Source organism: Seriola lalandi, unplaced genomic scaffold, assembly GCF_002814215.2.
Source record: "Seriola lalandi dorsalis isolate HSWRI2012SDOR001 ecotype SW California unplaced genomic scaffold, Sedor1 jcf7180002054280, whole genome shotgun sequence".
NCBI lineage: Eukaryota > Metazoa > Chordata > Actinopteri > Carangiformes > Carangidae > Seriola > Seriola lalandi.
The window spans coordinates 397,322-415,141 of NW_019524833.1; the positions used below are offsets into that span (position 1 = coordinate 397,322).

At 41.7% G+C, this 17,820-nt stretch overlaps 1 protein-coding gene across 3 annotated transcripts in view; it reads right to left on the bottom strand.

The window, feature by feature from the left end:
• The window catches only part of trappc9 (trafficking protein particle complex subunit 9), a 194,033-nt gene that overhangs the window by 88,451 nt on the left and 87,762 nt on the right, over positions 1-17,820 (bottom strand). For all 3 annotated transcript variants that reach the window (XM_023405612.2, XM_023405610.2, XM_023405611.2), the window contains 2 exons: positions 15,153-15,295; positions 3,987-4,097 (listed from right to left, as the gene is read on the bottom strand). In XM_023405612.2, coding sequence (XP_023261380.1) covers positions 3,987-4,097; positions 15,153-15,295 — 254 coding nt within the window. The remainder of the gene's footprint in view (positions 1-3,986; positions 4,098-15,152; positions 15,296-17,820) is intronic.

Genomic DNA, 17,820 nt, shown 5'->3' on the forward strand with positions numbered 1-17,820 from the left:
CTAACCCCACTCTGAATAAGGCGTGCGTGTGCTGTGGAAAGAATCAATATGCTGGATCTGAGATAATCTTCTGATAATGAATTTATGTGTCTGTCAGGCTTCAACAGTGGAAGGAAGAGCTGATCGGTGAAGTCAAAGGCAACGGCCGTGTCTACGGGGAATGTCAGTCAAAGGGGGGAAAAGACATGTAGGTCTATATATATACATCTGCAGTTGTTACCAGACTTGACGTTTTTAGCCTCGGAGGCACATTGTGTCATATTATATCACTTTCTAGAGGGGCAGCTTTTCTTTTTTAAATCAATTATAGAACTGGCGCATTATGTATTCTGACCACCTCTGACCGCTAAGTTCTGATGTTTAACATTGACTTTATGATCGTATCAATGAGAGATGGTTGAAGTGAATCTTATATATTTGGGGAATTATATAACAGTGACTGACGGCCTGACTTAGAAGAGCTGAAGAAAACACACTGAAACTATGACTCATGATAAAATAAAATAAAAACTTTTATCTTGATTTGATTTAATTTATTTTACCCAGTTTGAGTTGTATACTCTTCTGTGCATTATCCCCAGACAGTGGTGGGAGTGCTTTACTTGAGTAACAGCAGCAGGTTATTATGACCCATAATTACATTTTGTTGCTAGGCGACATCTAGTGGCCGTAGTAATTATGACAGGAGCAAGTTCATGTCAGGAGGAGGCTGTGATGGATGGATGGGAAGCCATGAGCGTTCAACAAAAATAACCACATTGTATTATTGTAACCATGACAACAAAGATTGTCTTACTTTTCGAGGGAGTACTCATCTTAACACTTTTTAATCATTATCTTTTCCTAAACTTAACCAAGAATGACTGTTATCATAGCGAACCACAGCGACGATCGGTATGCCGCTCTCGGTACAGTCGCGTGTTAATTGTGGTAACCATGACAACCAAGGTCCGGCACACACGCTGCCATTGGGGCGCTCTTTCAGGCTCTTTCCACCCAACTCTTCACCTTCGTCCTGATCGTGTTCGCTCCCGCAGCTACTGCAGGAATCACAGCTAATTCTAGCTTGAAGCGTCAGCACAAGAGAGAAGCGGTGGACCGGAAGTACATTCACAAATTGATTGACAGCTTGAAGGTCACACCCCTGACTTTGGCCTTCTGTGATTGGTTAGAAGGGAAACACTGCTGCAGCCTGGGTCAAACAAACCTTTGGCAGCACCTCTCCACATTAAGGAGGTATATAAAGAATATTAGAAACAAGACCAAGTCAAAAACTGGTATAAGTGTCGTATTTTGCCCAGTGTCAGCTGGTCTCAGCCTCCTCTCTGTGCTCTCATATACAGTATTTTAATACAGTCAAATTCCCAATGAAGCTGTTCTCATTTACATATTTTTCTTTGTGTTGTCAGACAGAATTGGACAAGTACGAAGTAGTCACTGAAATGGGGCACGTTAGGACGACATGTTAACTTGCGGTGACTTCCAAGCATTTCACCGGGGAATATCGGCGACTGTCTTCTACAGAAAGTCAAAAAAGTGACAAATGTGCTGAGTTGGCAAAACTTAACTTCACTTAAAATACTTGTCCTTGGATTATTTCTACAATTTAATGTTTTAAGACAATCACCACAATGACTGAAAGGTCCAGACTCTAATCTATCAGTATAAATGTCCACTTTCATGCAACTGTTGTTCTTGCTTACAGTCTGGCAAAGTGCTTGTGTTCCTCAGGCAGAGCAGTGGGTGGTAAATAGATAACTAACATGGGACCTTGAGATCAAAATCTCTTTTAAGAGGCTCCTGAAAATGTCAAAATGGCTGCACAATTGTGCTTCTCTCTGGCAGACATTAATTTATTCTCTGGAGCAAAGCAAAAAAAAAAAAAAAAGAGCAGGGCAAAGATAGGAGCACGGTGGATTCAACCAGCAGTCATTAAGCAGTGAGTCCACTGTGGGTATGATAGCACATGTAGTAAATCAAAGGCTGACCCGGCTGTGCAGCGTGTACAGCTGGAGGAAAATCTGCTCTAAGTCAGCTCAATACACGATGTTACAAGACACACACAGGTAGTGTTTTTGGGGAAGCCAATTTGAAAACTGCCGCTGGTGAAGCTACAAGCCAGTTTAGGTTGGAAGTAGTTTATTTACAAGCAGCAAGCTACAGTACAAGTTACTCATGTACTGACGACATTTTACCTCAAGACCACAAGTGACAGTGCTAGGATAATTGGTTACTGCCAAAACATTGCGTACGTTCTTTCCTAAAGTGGAAACATTGGTTATGCAAATGTTATGAGTTGGTTCATCAAGATGAAGAGCTGGCGGCACTATTTTCTCAGTCTGTTCCATTCAAGCGTTGCAGAAGAAGAGGCCACAGTGAAACACATGTGCCAGTCAAACCTCAAATGTGTAGAAAACATGAGGCTGAAGTGGCATTTCCGTCTCCTCACTGCTCCACACAGACCTGCTTCTATCTGCTGCTATTTTTCTTCTTGTCAGTGGATGTTTAGGTCACACGATATTTTAAAGATTTCTGTGCGCAAAGTGAAAATGCACATAAAAACAGGTGGATGGAAACCCGCCTAATGGGAAAACCATCGCACCAAGCTAATCCATAAAACACAGGGGTAAATCAAACTGTGTCTCCAATGCAGCTTTTCTTCTTCTTCTTCTTCTTTTTAGAGATTTCTGAAGTTATCTTTCTTGCGGACAATAAAAGTTGCAGAATCCTGGTACAATAAGCTTGTTGATCTTAACAGCTCGTGTCTGCACTGGAAAGATTATCTGTAGTGAGCTGAGTGATGAGCTGCTTGGCTCCGTTTGAAAAGATCCCTTTCCACCCTCTAATTCCCTTCAAATAATAACATTCCACCCCTGCGGAGAAAAGGCCTATGAGTCACCGACGGTGTACCTCAGCTCGTGGCTAAGGATGCACTGGAGAGACGTGCTGACAGGAATCATAATTTGCCAATTTCCAGTGAAAAGGCAAGCTGAGCGAGAGAGAGAGAGAGAGAGAGGCCGAGGTAATCTACAGAAACGAGGAGAGGTACAGAGAGTGCGATGTATGTGCACGTGTGCAGGTATGTAGCTGAAAAACAGGAAAGAAACTTGGTGTTGGCGGATACAAATTTAGTATTTCCCAAATTTTATTTTGTCTGTGGCAAAGAAACACACTGTGAAAAAGCATCAAAACTAAAGATGAGTTCAGGTGAATCAAGCAACAGTGAGGAGGGGGTTACTGCAGCTTTTACAGACTGACACCCCGAGAAACTGAGAAGGAGGAAATGTTGGTGTTATTCTACATTATTAGTGGAAACAACTGACTGTTGATGAATAGCTACGTAATTCCTATAGACTGTAAATAAAGATGGACGTAGCATCCATGACGTCTGCAGAAGCTCAGAGTGGGCTGCTCCTCCGTCACCATCTTGGCAGAGCCTGACTCCGCCTAACTCATAGACTGTATATAAAGATGGACGCTGCCAACAGCTAGCTTCATTTTTCAGCCCCAGAGTTTTGCCACTTGGTTATTCTCTCAATAACTACACTTACACTAGCGCATGCTCCAGTGTTTAAACAAAATGCAGTGGGTCATTTTTGACAGCTGTTTCAACCACATGTACACAAAGAATCACAAGTGGATACTTCCATTAAAAATGTCTTGATTCTATGGATCGACCCTACTTCTCAAAACCTCTGCCATTCCACGAGACGCCCATAGATGACACCAATAAACTACCAAATAGACAAACATACAAAGAAGGAAATTTCAGAGGGATATGTCGGATGGCTGAAAGGTGGGATGTCAATAGATAAGAGTAAAAAGGCTTGCTTTGGGCAACAGCTGTAAAATGTACCTGACATTTAGATCATTGGGGGAAATAACACCAGTGTGTTGCTTTCATGTCTGAAGAAGAAGAAAGCAATGCTTGAACATCACCAAATCATCAATCATCAGCAAACAAGAAAGATAAACTTTCCACTGACCTCTGGCACTCGCTGGCATGGAGAACCAGGTCCTGGTTGTTCTTGGCGGTGACAGTGAGCTCATGCTCTGTTGGGTTGAAGATGTCAAGCAGCAGGTAACACTGGCGGGTGCTGTGGACAGATACACACACAATGATTGGCTACAGAAGGAAATCAGAGTATATATATATATATATATATATATATATATATACGATGTTTCTGTTTGCACAGGCTCCTACTGATGTGCAGAGCTGTGCGTTTTAAACAAAGGTTTCTTTATACATTATAAACAGACAAATACTACAAAGTTTACAATTACTCAGGTCCGACTCAGTCTCTCTTACCCGTCTCCCCATATAATCCATGAATAATGACTTGTCTGTGTGTATGGGAGTTTATTCTTTATGCATGAGGTTACAGTCTCTTTCTAAAAATACATAGCCACATTCACGCAGCCAGCAAATGCATGAGATCAAGAGAAGACACGGTGTGAAGTACTCATCAGTCCTTGTCAAAACATCAAAGGTGGCGGTGCTTTCATCAGGCCCGAAGGCCTGGCTGGAGCAGGCCATCTCCGCATCATCCCAGGCCTGCTTTTCTCATGCAGATCATAAGAGGGCCAATTTGTGATTTAGATCAAGACAGAAGAGATGATGCTGGATTTTCAAAGAGTTAATTTTAACCCCCAAGTAGGTGTGTGTGTTTTTTTTTTTTCCTGGTAATGATGGATGAAAGGAATGGATCTCTTGTAACAGAAACAGAACAGACTGTCCACTGCAGCCAGTGTGCTGTTACATTAATAGTTTCTGGAGGTGTACAGAGAGAATGTGGCTCTAAATATACACGTAAAGCCAGTATTAAAGATGATATCCTCTATTTTCAAGAGCTTACAGCGGTTGAATATAAATCCATGCACACTGATAAAATATTACATAATCTGATACAGTACAACTTCATCATTAGCCTTATGAAGTTTGCATTGTTCCATATTTGTTCTGCTTCATCTTAACAAAACATTTGGTTCATTTTAAGGCCATAATTGGTGTTTTAATACCCTTTAAAAATACATACAAAGATATGTGCATAAATGAAATTAATAAAATAAAGTGAATGAGAATGAGGTGAAAGATTTGCTTTTAAGAAATGCACATTATAAATATATACACAATATCTGTGAAGTCACTTTAAAGTTCATGAACATTATTCCAACTAATCCTCCGAAGCATTTACATCAAGTTGCAAACATCACAGACAGAAACATTTGTAAAAACATATGCTTTGTGCAAATTAAATGTTGCCCATCAACCTTATCTGCTCTTCAGATTACACACCAGCTAGCTCCTTGCCTCTTAAATCCCAGGGTTAATAGATTGCCCAAGACCCTAATAAACTGCCGTGGCAATTAAAGGAGAATATTTTTTAAGGCCTACCGATGTTTCTTTAATTGTCTCATTGTCTTTGTTGGCGGACGTGATTAACGGGCTGAGTGGGGCGAGGTACTGATTTATAGGACAGGGCGTTTAGCTGAGGTGATCAATCAGCCCCAGTTAAGAAACAGGCTCATTGTTCATGTGCTAAGTACATAAGATAGAGTGAAGAAACAGAGCCAGGGATATGAGCACAAACGATGTGGATTTGCACCTTTTGATTTGAAGAGTTTGGAGTTAAAAGATCACGGCAGGAACCTGAAATGACACTGAACAGTCGTGGACAAGACGGTTCGAGAACTGCTGCAGAACAACTGGAGCTGAAGATTACGCTTTTGAATCATTTTGATAAGTATTCTGCTGAGTTACTGCACAAGGCACCGAGATCTAAGCTAAATAAATAATTCAGAAACGCCAATAGGGTTTCAAACTATTTGTCTCCATTTCTGTCTGTGAATTTTTGAATTCCTCTCTGAGTGCAGAGTGAGGTAGTGAAGACACAAAGTCATCCCCAGTGTTTGAAAGTTAACACATATTAAACCTTCTTCTTTGCTCATAAGGTACAAAAAAAGAAAAAAATCATCGGTCAATGAAATATCAATACTTCTGCCTTATGTACACTTAATGAAGCCTAGAATAACTTTGCTTTTGTATAAACACACATTTCCCTGCAAGTTGTGGATGTGAATATGTGTCAGGGATTGATTTTAAACTTCTACCACCACATGTACCTGCAATATAGGAAGTGAAAATTAATTTTAAGGAGACAGGCACGAACACAGAAGAAGACCTTTACTACAGACAGATTTTAGGTTCAGCTGGTGGTGTGCCAAAGGAGGAGGTGGGGGGGGGGCAAGCTAATGAATGCCACTCTCTATTTCTGCAAACTCTACCACACTAACAAATGAACCATGACGTCAGCACTTTGCTGATTTGAAGAGGCCCCTGTTGCAGCTGCTGCAACTCTCATACATTTCTATTCCAGGACCACAAAAAGACATCAACACAAAAAAGACAAACACCACAGGTCCGTTCAAATCAATCTATCACAGTGTGGTGTGTCACCGACTGGGCATTAGTTTGGACCGGCGCTGCGGTTATTGTAAGGCAGTGGGCGGTGAAAATGGCACACACCATGGGAGGAGCTCAGAGATCAATGGAGCTGGGCCCACATCTCGGTCAATTCTGCAAATCTGCAATCAATAAGTGCTGATTTCGCAGCCCTGCTCTGGCACAAAAACGTGACATATTCCTTGCACACAAAATGTAATGGCCTTAATTAGCCCGGTTGGATTTAGAGGACTGCCAATGATGGGCTATTTTTAGCTACAGGAGCCAATATGGGACAGTTGACTTTTATGTCCACATTTTAAGATTTAATAACAAGTTATAATTAGCTAAAAACTAATTTGCTAGCTTGTCAGTACGTGCACTATGTCAAATAATAAATTGAAATCAAATCATAAATAGTCACTGTCTAAATGGCCAGTTCACCCAAAAAACATATTTTCTCCTTTAACAGTAAATTTGGTTTTATCTGCCCAAATTGTAAGAAACATATCTGGAACAAAAAAGATTTTAATGAACATAACTTTCAGTATACATTAGGGTTAGGCGCTAGATCCAAAATTTTATATCTCGATACGGTCCTGTTATTATATTGTTCTCTTTTATGTTTCTGTTTGTTTGTTTTGGGGTTTTTTTGTAATATGTAATTATATTATTGTGTTTTATGTTTCAGGTAGAAGCGGCGCTTTAGCAGCAGTTCAACGTTTTATTTTTCATATGAAAAGGTAAAATGCACAGTAAGCAAAGAGAAAGTGAAATGAGGGTCAGACTGAGCAGCAGGGCAAACTGAACAACAACACTGCATGTGGCGGGGGAATATTGCGATATTCAATATTATCAAATATCAGCCTAGGCCTAGCATACATATGTGAGATAAAATAAGGAAAAGACTATCTGAAGTAGAAGATTCATTAAAATGTTAAAGATTCAAAAGCAACATGTCTGTCAAGAGACTCTAGACAACAACAGCGATGTCAAAGGTTTTTTTATAGGGCCCATTTATCTGGTGGAAAGCAGGTCCAATGAAAACCGTTTACAATGACATCTATAAGTTGGAGAAAGTGGAGAAGAAGCTTTCCTTCATATAGGAGCTGCAAAGTGCTAGAATTACCCACTAAGCTCTAGATGATACAGAGGATGCACTTCATAAAAACACATCAGAGGATCAGTTCATTTCCCCCAGTAGAGCAATGCATTTTTCCAGGGCAACACAATGTTGAGCAAATGGGATTTTAACAGGTCCCTGTAAAGTATGGATCACTGGGTATTTCACACATCCAGGCTCTCCATCACTTTCCTCTAACAGAGCTGTCGCCTTACGTATGGCCTAACTCCTGAAGAGGCTCCTCATGCCAGAAGAAGACGGCCATTGAATTGCGCCGTAAACATCACAAGAAAAGGTAAACGAGGACGGTAACGGCAGAGCGGGGGGAAACACATCTCCTCCTTGGAGAGGGAATTTAACTGGCATTCAACCTTTACTGTGGAAATGGTATATATAGTAGGTATGTTTTTATGTATTAGGGCCCCAGAAAAACCTTTAGATGCATCGATTCCCTGGTGAAAAGTGTAGGTGAGAAAGCAAGACTGAGACAGAAAAAGCAAGGTCTGGTATATAGCAGGAAAGGGATGCCGTAAGCAAAAGTATAAAAATATATCCTGAGGCAAAGGGAGCAACAGAGGTGGTAAGGGAGAGGCAAAGAGAGATATAGAGTTAAATAATGAAAGAAGCAATGAGAGACACAATAGAAGAGAAGCAGGAGAGAAGAAACAGACTGAGATGAAAAGGAAAGGACAGAGGAACAGAGAAACAGCGAGACAGAGAAAGGACAGTGGACTGTACCGCTGCATTATACGATAAGATGTATCTAATATTTTGTATTACTGCACTATACATTCAAGCTGGGGGCAGAAGCTGAGCAGTAGAAGTAAAGAGTAGAGTTCAAAGGAGCCAGGTGAAGAGGTAATGAGAGGGCAGAGACGACAGGATGGTGAGAGGCCGGAGAAATGAGAAAGAGAAGGAGAAGCAGAGATACAGGAATACAGGGACAAAGAGTTTTAATTTGAAAAGGTTACAGGAAGTGTTGACATTGTTTCAACACGTAATGCAGTAAATTTAACAGGGCAAGTAATAGTGGATCAAAATGAGGCTTCGTACTGAAATACTGCAGCAAACACAGCAGAGATAAATAAAGACCCCGGTCCCGATCAGAGGTTTCTCTGAAGAATATAGTCGTTGAAAACTGTTGTGGATGTGCTGTAAACGCCCCCATGATGTCGTTATAGCATCTGTTCACGCCAAATCATTTTGACAGAGCAACGGCCAGTGGAAAAAGTCCAACACTCATCCGACCGATTGTGTAACTTCATCAATCAAGTCTATCACTCAGTCAGTCAGTAACACTGGTCCCGTTGTTGGGGTCAGCCAGAAACTGAATAACTTGTGTTAATCTACTGTCCAATTAAAAACCGAGCCTGCTGGCTTCCAGTTACCAAGCTTGGCAGCTATTACAGCCGGCTGGCACACGTTACCGGCTTGCTAGCATGTTAGCTGTCAGCTCGACAAGGCAGAGCAGCTCACCAAGCTAACCACCCAAGCTTTCAGCACCACCTATTTCGTGAAGACGCAATAATGACTTTCACTGTGTCACTTTCTTGTCTGACTGTGCTCCAGTAAACTGGCTCAAAGAGAGTTACAGAGAAAAGGAGAGACAGGCAGAGTGACAGTGGGGTACAAAGAGTAAAGAGGAGGAAGAGCGAGACTGAGATAGAAAGAAGTATCGCAGTGCAACAGAGTGAAGGAGGCAGCTCCATCTTTCTGAAACTGGGTTTTTTCCTGAGGTGCAGTGGCTTTTTATTTGCCTGCACCTGTTGGATACTTTATTGACCTGCCACGCTTTGCAGTTGTAGGGGGAGAGGCACAGTAAGGGGAAGTGTCACTGACAATCCAGCAATGCACTGCAATTTTCGTGCATAGGTGAACCGGATTTTACGCCGACGGTGCACTCAAAGCCACACACAAAAAAACCTTCACAGAAAAATCCTTTTTGTTCATGTTTTGCTCGACTGTTTCGGTTTCATCGCGCATTCTTCAACCAGCAGATGTGTCGAACCGCACAGACAAGGAGAGATTAATAACGGATTCTACCTGCAGCTCTCTTGAACAGCAGCTGGCATGTATGAAGGCCTCCCCCTTCAGCTGATTAACATCCAATACAGCCATCTGAAGGTGGCAGCTATGTGTTCCATCTACAGTCACTAATTGGAGTGATGGGCATTGTCAACGCCTGATTATACACATCAGAGCCACTGGCTACCTTGATTAAATCTTACATAACCACCACCAGCCTATTGATAGATGACAATACAGATTTCTGTGCCGTTCAGAACATCACCATGGCTGCTTGTATTTTGGTAATCTGCACAGCAGCGCATTTCCTGCAGGGAAAAAGCAGGGATGTTGGAAACTGTCACATCCTTGAAGACATGAAACAATTAAATCTTTAAATTAAAATAAAAGCTTTACTGAAAACCACCTGCCCCCGCATTAATCAATATTGTCAGTCAGAAAGAGAGTTACCAGAAAAACATTTGCAGCTGCAGCAGATGTCAACCTGAAACATAATGATTCACATGATCGTCCAGTAGAATAACTGCTGCTTGTGCAAATGAGGAAATTTTTTACAGTGCCCTAATAATAAAACAATGTGTGAATCATAATGAGAGCAATCGGTTTATGCAACCAGTCGAAGGCTTAATTAAAAAGAGCCCATATGCACCGTGTATCTGCTTCCTCCTGACGAGAATATAAGCTTTCTCTTGGGAGAAGCTTCTCTGAACGTCTCCACTCCATTACTAAACCAGAAGTACGTCACGGGTGGGAGAGCAGTGCTCTTAAAGGGAATGATACCTGCTAGTTTTTTTCCTCTGGTTTCTGGCTAAATGTATAAATTTAAAAATCTCATGTCATCAGACTAGAGTCATAAATATAATGACTTTAGACTCAACTTGGCAAAAGCTAAAAAAGACTTGCAACTGGGACTTTCACACCAATGACTCATGAGCTCGAAGATTTAAAAGAATGTTATTTAAAAACTACGAACACGACAAACGTTGCGGATTCTCTCCCCCGACTCATACTTTGATATTCACCTGAGACAAGACGCCAAATCGACTGCTAATATAGACGTCCACGTGCTGCTATCTGCGGTTTCGGCCAGACTGCGATCCAGTTGGTGTCTTGTTTTATAAATTCAATAAACTATAGAAAAATGTACCATGTACCACTGTTACATCATACTTTTATTTTTGCTTTTTGCTAATGTAAAAGCAGGATTAAGCTTTTGTAGTTAGTTGAGCTCATTTTGAATTAGGGCGACAGCTAATGATTAATGTCACCATGGATTCAGCTGCTGATTATTTCCTCCATTAATCGACTGAGTCTTTGGATTGGACAGTGGCCCTGAGCGCTCAACACAACACATGCAAACAGACAAAACCCAAACAAATTCAGAAAACGTCTTCATCAATTTCGCAACACATTCACAAACGCGCTGCAAGTAGCACAGACGACGACAGAAGTGTTTCCGGGGGACACTAAAAAGTGATGAATCAGGCTGGGACACACTCGTTGTTCAATGCTTTATGACTTTTGAAATTAAAAAGCATTGAACAAGTGCACATGGGTGCATTGTAATACATCTATGCAAGTGCGCCCCAGCCGGGTTCTTCGCTTTTTCTTGTGTCCCCCTGGAAACACTTCTGTTATGTTGTTGAGTATTTGCAGCACATTTCTGTATGTGGTTGTGCAGCGAGTAGAAGTGTAGGAAATAGAAAGAAGTCCAAAGGGAGACTTTAGCAATGTTTGCTTTGTCCCACCAGCAGCCCAAACCTCAAAATCATTGTAACGACATTAAAATTATTAAAGGAAATACAAGGAAAAGCAGCAAATAATAATAATAATAAAGACTCGGTCCCACCTCTGTTTGATGAAGTAGAAAATGGAGGTGACTATTTCAGTTAAGACGGTGACATGAGTTTCATTTGCATACTCTGCCACACGCTTACATCACGTGGCCAGTAGAGGAAAAAGAGTCGGGATGAAAGAGGTACAGATAAAGTGAACGGGGGGGAGACAGAGAAAACACAACGTGAAGCAAAACAGTGAAAATAAACAGAACGGATAAGCAGGAGGATGAGGGAGACAAAAGTGGAGATAAAATGCTTTTTTATATTCTCTGTTGCTGTGAGCAGCTGCATGTACTGGGACCTGAGGACAGCACAGCTAAATCACACACTACAAAGAACAAGGAAGAAGACTTTCAAAAAGTAAATGCATGTGGGGGATTTTTAGAGAGAGAGAGAGAGAGAGAGAGAGAGAGAGAGAGAGAGAGAGAGAGAGAGGATGGAGAAATGGATGGACAGATAAGCAGAGAGGGAGGTAGGGGGAGGGGAGGAAAGCGAGACAGATAAACACAAAAACAGATCGAAAGGATAAGTTGCTGTATTATTGAGCAATTTCATACAACCACTTCCAAATTCTCTTTTAACTCGCAGCCAAGAAATTCAATAGTACTTATCTCAACAAAAGTGTGTTGGAGGACTTTAATGTCTCTCCCCTCCAGAGGGGAAATCAAAGGAAATTCTAACAAATGATGTACGAATGTGTGAGTACAAAGCACGAGAATATCAACATTAGATCTGTGAACGGCCGTTATTAAATTGTTAAAAGCACCTAATGTCTGAGCGAGCACTCAGTGTAAGTCATCTCAGCACCGAATGTGAGTCCCTGTGGAGAAGATCTCATGAGTCGGATATATACGCGCACACATCGCTGTGGCCTGAGGCGTGCTTTTATTCTTTAAAAAAAGGGTGTTCATGAAAATCCACAGACAGGGTCACAACGCAACAGTGGTCATCCTCAAAACTCACTTCACACTCACACTCGTGGTTTTAAGGGTTTTGTTTTTTGTTCATTTTGACGAATACTTGCACATATATCACCGCTAACTTATATAGATAATAGTTTCATATCCGTTCACTAAAGGAAAAGTAGAGATTGTCGTCCTGTACAGAAACGACCCCATAGGTCAAACAGCTTATTACAACCCATAGTTACGTTTTACTGTTGGGCGACCCCTGGTGGCTGCAGATATTATGACAGGATCAAAGGAGGAAGTTAGGCGATGTAGAATAAAGTCTGCGTCTTTTAACCGTGACCAACCTTAACTGTGTGTCTATTATTGTAACCATGACGATAAAGGTCGTCTAATCTCTTAAGTAAGTGCTTTAACTCAAACCCCGATCTTTTCTTAAACCTAGAACCAAGTAGTTTTAATGCCGAAACCAAGATTTGGTTTGGGTGTTTAAACTATTCAAGGACTTTGGAGACTTTAATTTTGGTAATCCAGTTCAAAAATGATAAAATACTATGTTATATTGGACACACTATAAATATAAATACTGAGCGTTTTACAGCATATTTATTAGCCTTCAAAGTCAAATTAGTTTTATTTATTTGCCAAAAATCCCAAGCACCAAATTTGCCTGAACATACCACACCTTCAATCCTGCGACTTTCCATTTGTACATTTAAAAAAAACAAAAATTTACTTTCTTTTTGTTCCTCCTGCTCCTGCTGCACCTCGACTGTCTGGAGGATGTAGATCTCTTATGAGGTGGCTTCCATGTTGCTCATGTGCTGAGGTTTTTACTAGTGTTCTTACAGAGATCAGGCAGGGTCACGAACCACCGGGTGGGCCTGTGAAGCCCACTGAGTCACTAAATGTGATATCGAGCGACAGGAAATAAACTTTTCAGTTTCAACAGATTTTAAAATGTTTTGAGATTTGGTTCAGAGCCAATAGAGACTGTACGTCAGTGTGATGAGGCAGGAAAGTGCAGCAGAGGTAAAGGAGAGAGGGGATGGGGGGTGGGGGGGTGGGGTTGCAATGACAGGGTGACTGTATAGCAGTCAGTGCGGCATATCTATCAGCGCTGAGCCAAGATGGATGGCTTCAACTGCAGATATTATTACAGCTAATGATTCACCTCAAGTGGCCATTACTCGACTACGATCCGTCTCCCCTCGCTTTGAGGTTTTTTTTTCCCTGAGAGTTGGGGAGAGTTGTGAAGTGAGAACCGGGGAAAACGTGCACGAGAAAGAGAGAATGTGAGAGGATGAGAAAAAGAATGAATATCCATTAAATATCCATTCACATCTGCCACTATCTGACCCGTGAGTGACAATACCATTTCTAAGTCTGGTTTTGAGAGCAGTAATGCCACACCAAGAGCGCTGCTGCAGTGGAAGATCGATATCTACTCGCCAAATCAGAAGAGAGAGAGAAAAAAAAATAAAAAAATGGCTGCGTTTGTGTTATGTGCAGGAGAAAATGAAGCTGTACCATTGAGATTTATCACCAATTATTGCGACGAGAGCGGCTGTGAAGTAGATTTCCCTTCAGCTTGTGTGCTACATCAGCGAGGGTAGAGAGGTATTGCGACTTTATCTGACGATGACGGGGTTATGTTACCAAATTAATAACACGAATACATGAAAAATGGCATGCAGGGTTAAGGGCTTATCAGATTATGGTCAGTAAAAAAGAAGCAGCGCTGAGCACAACGTGAGCAAAGTTCTGCGCTGTTTCCATTCAGTAAAAACATTACTTTACAAACCCAGTGCGAAGGAAAGTAAATAAACCAAAACAGAGCAATAGTTCACCTGGTGAGCAAGAGTGATTAAATATGAATGAGGCAGCGCTGTTTGACTGAGTGACTGAAAGTGGCCCCTAAAGAACAAACCTTGTAAAAGAAAAATAAGTCTCCTTCCACAAGCTTATCCAAGTTCCACAATTCACTTTGTGTTATAGCAGTTTCTAGCTACCTGCTCTGTAATCAGGGGGTCCAGTTGTGTACTGGGGGGGGGGGGGGCAGTAAAATAATGTGTTTAAGGAACAAAAGGCGTGTCCACACTTGCTATTTGAGCAATATGAGAAATTTTCTATGCCAGACAGAAACAAGACTCTAATGTGACGTCGCTCAGTGTATGCTAGATGTGTGAATTTACATGTTCACAATAAAATGTAACTTCAAGGTTTCATATTTTTTACACTTTCCCAGTGTTTTATTTTGAAGTGTTGATCCATAAGAAGATATATTTGTGGTTTTAAGAACCAAAAACCATCTCAGTGTAGTTTTACATCTCCTCTCTCAGGTTTCTCTCTGGAGCTCTAGTAACAACAGGTCGGTGAGCCAATCAGAAGAGAGGAGGCAGTTGTGACATCACAAAGTTACAGGAAGTCCTGACGGCTGGTTTTAAGGCTCAGTTTCTGAATACAGGCTGTGTGCATTTCTCTGCGGACTAAGGCTTTGATACTTTCACACTCTCTGTTTTGGCTCGTCTCCGAATCATGTTTCAACTTCTCACCTGGCTGCAGCGGCGGGACAGGTGTGCTCCCCCACCCTCCGACAGCACTTTTAGGTGTGGTTACAGATTCCAAACTACACCTACTTCTTGAGTCTTGAAAATTTCAACAAATTTTACATGGTGATAATTTGTCTATGTAGCGTTTTCCAGATTTAAATATTTTAATCTACTTCAATGAATTATTAATGAGGAAACATAAAAACAGAAATCGCTAATGCTAAGATCATTTCATACCAAGGACATTGATCTTAGTGTTACCTGGTAGCAGGGAGGGTGCTGACTCTGGTGAAGAACACAGACGGCTCCACATCAACATGGACTCCCAGAGACAGTTCCCTGTAGTAGCCCTCCACTTTGCCTGCTCCCCCAGAATACTTGAAGTTCAGCACTGCTTCCAGACTCTGCAGAGGGACAAGAGAGAGGGAAGGATGTAAATTTAGATCGAGCTGGTTTGACGGTGCACTACGTGTAAGGGGTGATTCAGCCGGGGGGGGGGAATAAAGAAAGAAAGAAAGAATACAAAATGATCCACCACCAGTGTATCGAAGGAATATCGGTATGGATGAGTGAGTGTGATTGGGGTCAGAGGCCACAGTCAGCGTTGCTGTGTCCCACCGTTCCATCAGAAAAACTGTTTTGTTCTTTTGGTGTTTTTAAGATCAATGGATCAAAAGTCATTACAACGAAAAAATAATAAATGCACCGCAGCGCAGCTATTGTGCTGTTTAATGAAATGGAAGCGTGATGGTGAGAGAGCCTGGGGGTGGGGGGAGAGAGAGAGAGAGTACGATTGGTGGCTCCGAAACAGATCATTCAGAATCAACATGTCACGTCCTGTATGAGAGGAGAGGGTTGGAGGCTGAGTGGGAGCGGTAGGTGGGCTCCGCTGGCCTTGTTCCGCAGCAACAGGGGGGAAGTGGGCACACAGAATTACTCAGAGGTATTTCGTGGAGGCACAGGAAAAAAGCAGCCAAGTGGGCGAAGGATGGGGAAATTAAAAGTGGCAGTTTATGGTGAGGGAGCACTAGCTGACTCAGGCAATGGGCTGAAGTGGGGTAAAGGGAGCATCCAAGGTCCCGCTTTTCTTCCTATGCGGCATATATCATCTCCCCACATATTGCTGATGGAGCCACTGGCTGTGCCTTTCCTGAACAAACTTCACTGATTCCTTGATTATTTTTGCTCTTTATCCCCTCATGTGGGGGCACAGGGCCAAAGTGGAATGATTCGGAGCCCGCTGGCGAGACGTCTGGCCTATTACAACCTAATGACAGGAGCACAGCACACTGAGCAAAGAGAGATGGAAACATTAGAGGGGATTATTATCATTATTGTAGACCAAGCACCTTAATTCTAAATTTTCACTTATTTCGAACTGCACGGGCTTCATTTCCACATCATTCATATATTTTCGTGTCATAATCCAACTATTTTATGTTTCTGCATGAAATGTCTCAACAACGACCAAAAGGATTGTCATTAAAACTTGTACAGATGCTCCAGATCCCCAGAGGATGACTCCTACCGACTTTCGTGATTCCCTTTTTTGATGTAGTGGCAACAAAACGCATAATATTTTCACTTATCCAGTGAAATACCTCGACAACGATTGGATGGATTGGCACAGAATTGTGTACAAACATTCATGGTTACCAGAGGACTCCTACTAACTTTGGTGATCCCCTGACTTTACCTCGAGCACCATCATGAGGCTGATATTTATGTTTTTGTGTGAAGGATTGCCATTAAAATTTGTACAGATGCTCCAGATCCCCTGAGGATGAACCCTATCGACTTCATCCCCTAACTTTTCATCTTGTACCAACAGCACACCATTGTATTTTTCACTAATCCAGTGGAATATCTTAGTATTTGCTGGATAGATTGCCACAGAATTTTGTACAGACGGTTCATGGTTACCAGAGGATGAATCCTACTAGCTTTGGTGACCTCTAGCACCACCGTGAGTTAGAGAATAATGTCCAAATACCTCAAAAATACACAATAAATTTCCATAACGAACAGTAAATATCTCTTCCAGACATGTTTTAAAACATAGGTGACAGTAGCAAGCGTGCACAAGCTCATGGTCACAATGCATCTACTCCTCGTCCCTCATTTAAAAAAAAACAATCCACAAAATGTCTCCTACTTTACTGAAAGGTCTGTTCTCAGTGTATGTGCATTGGAGGCTTCAGGTTTCCAGATCTAACTTGTGTTACTGGACCAGGTTTGGTTTCCAGACAAGTCATAACTGTCGAGTCAAGTTGGAAGATTCATGACTCTGCACAATGGGAACTTAGCTTATTTTGTTGTAGCTTATTACTTAGTACGGTCGAGGGATAGTACGGTACTAATCAGATGTATTCTACAAACATGGCTGAAGTAATGTGATATCTTAAAGACACTGACCTTAACATCATTAGCATGCTCATTTTCGAAAGAGGAAGACTGGCCTTGTGATGGAATACTTAATAAAGCATGCTTGATGCAGAGGCTGCGAATTAAGATCCTGATATCCTCCCTGAAAACTATTTTCTCTATTATTTGTCTTCCCTGTACAGAGACAGTGGGACCAGTCTGCTTTGGATGTGGAGGAAGTGCGGCAGCCTTCCAATGCCGGCAAGAGACAGACTCCTGCTGCGCTGGCAACAGAATGAAAGGAACAGCACGCTGATATGAATCTCATTTGAATTGACTGACTGAAATCGCTCAGATTCTTTGAGCGGAGACACTGGTTGGTGGCCAGTTCCATTAAAGTCTGTGTTTTTCTCTATAACAGTGTTTCCTTCCCTTGTTGTTTTCCCTCCTGTTTGTTAAAGGATAAAGGCCGGTGTTATTCCATCTTTAAATTATAATCAACAAATCTCATGAAAAGACAAAAGCTAACAGTGAGTTTATCCTTCTGACAATATCGTCTCCTGAT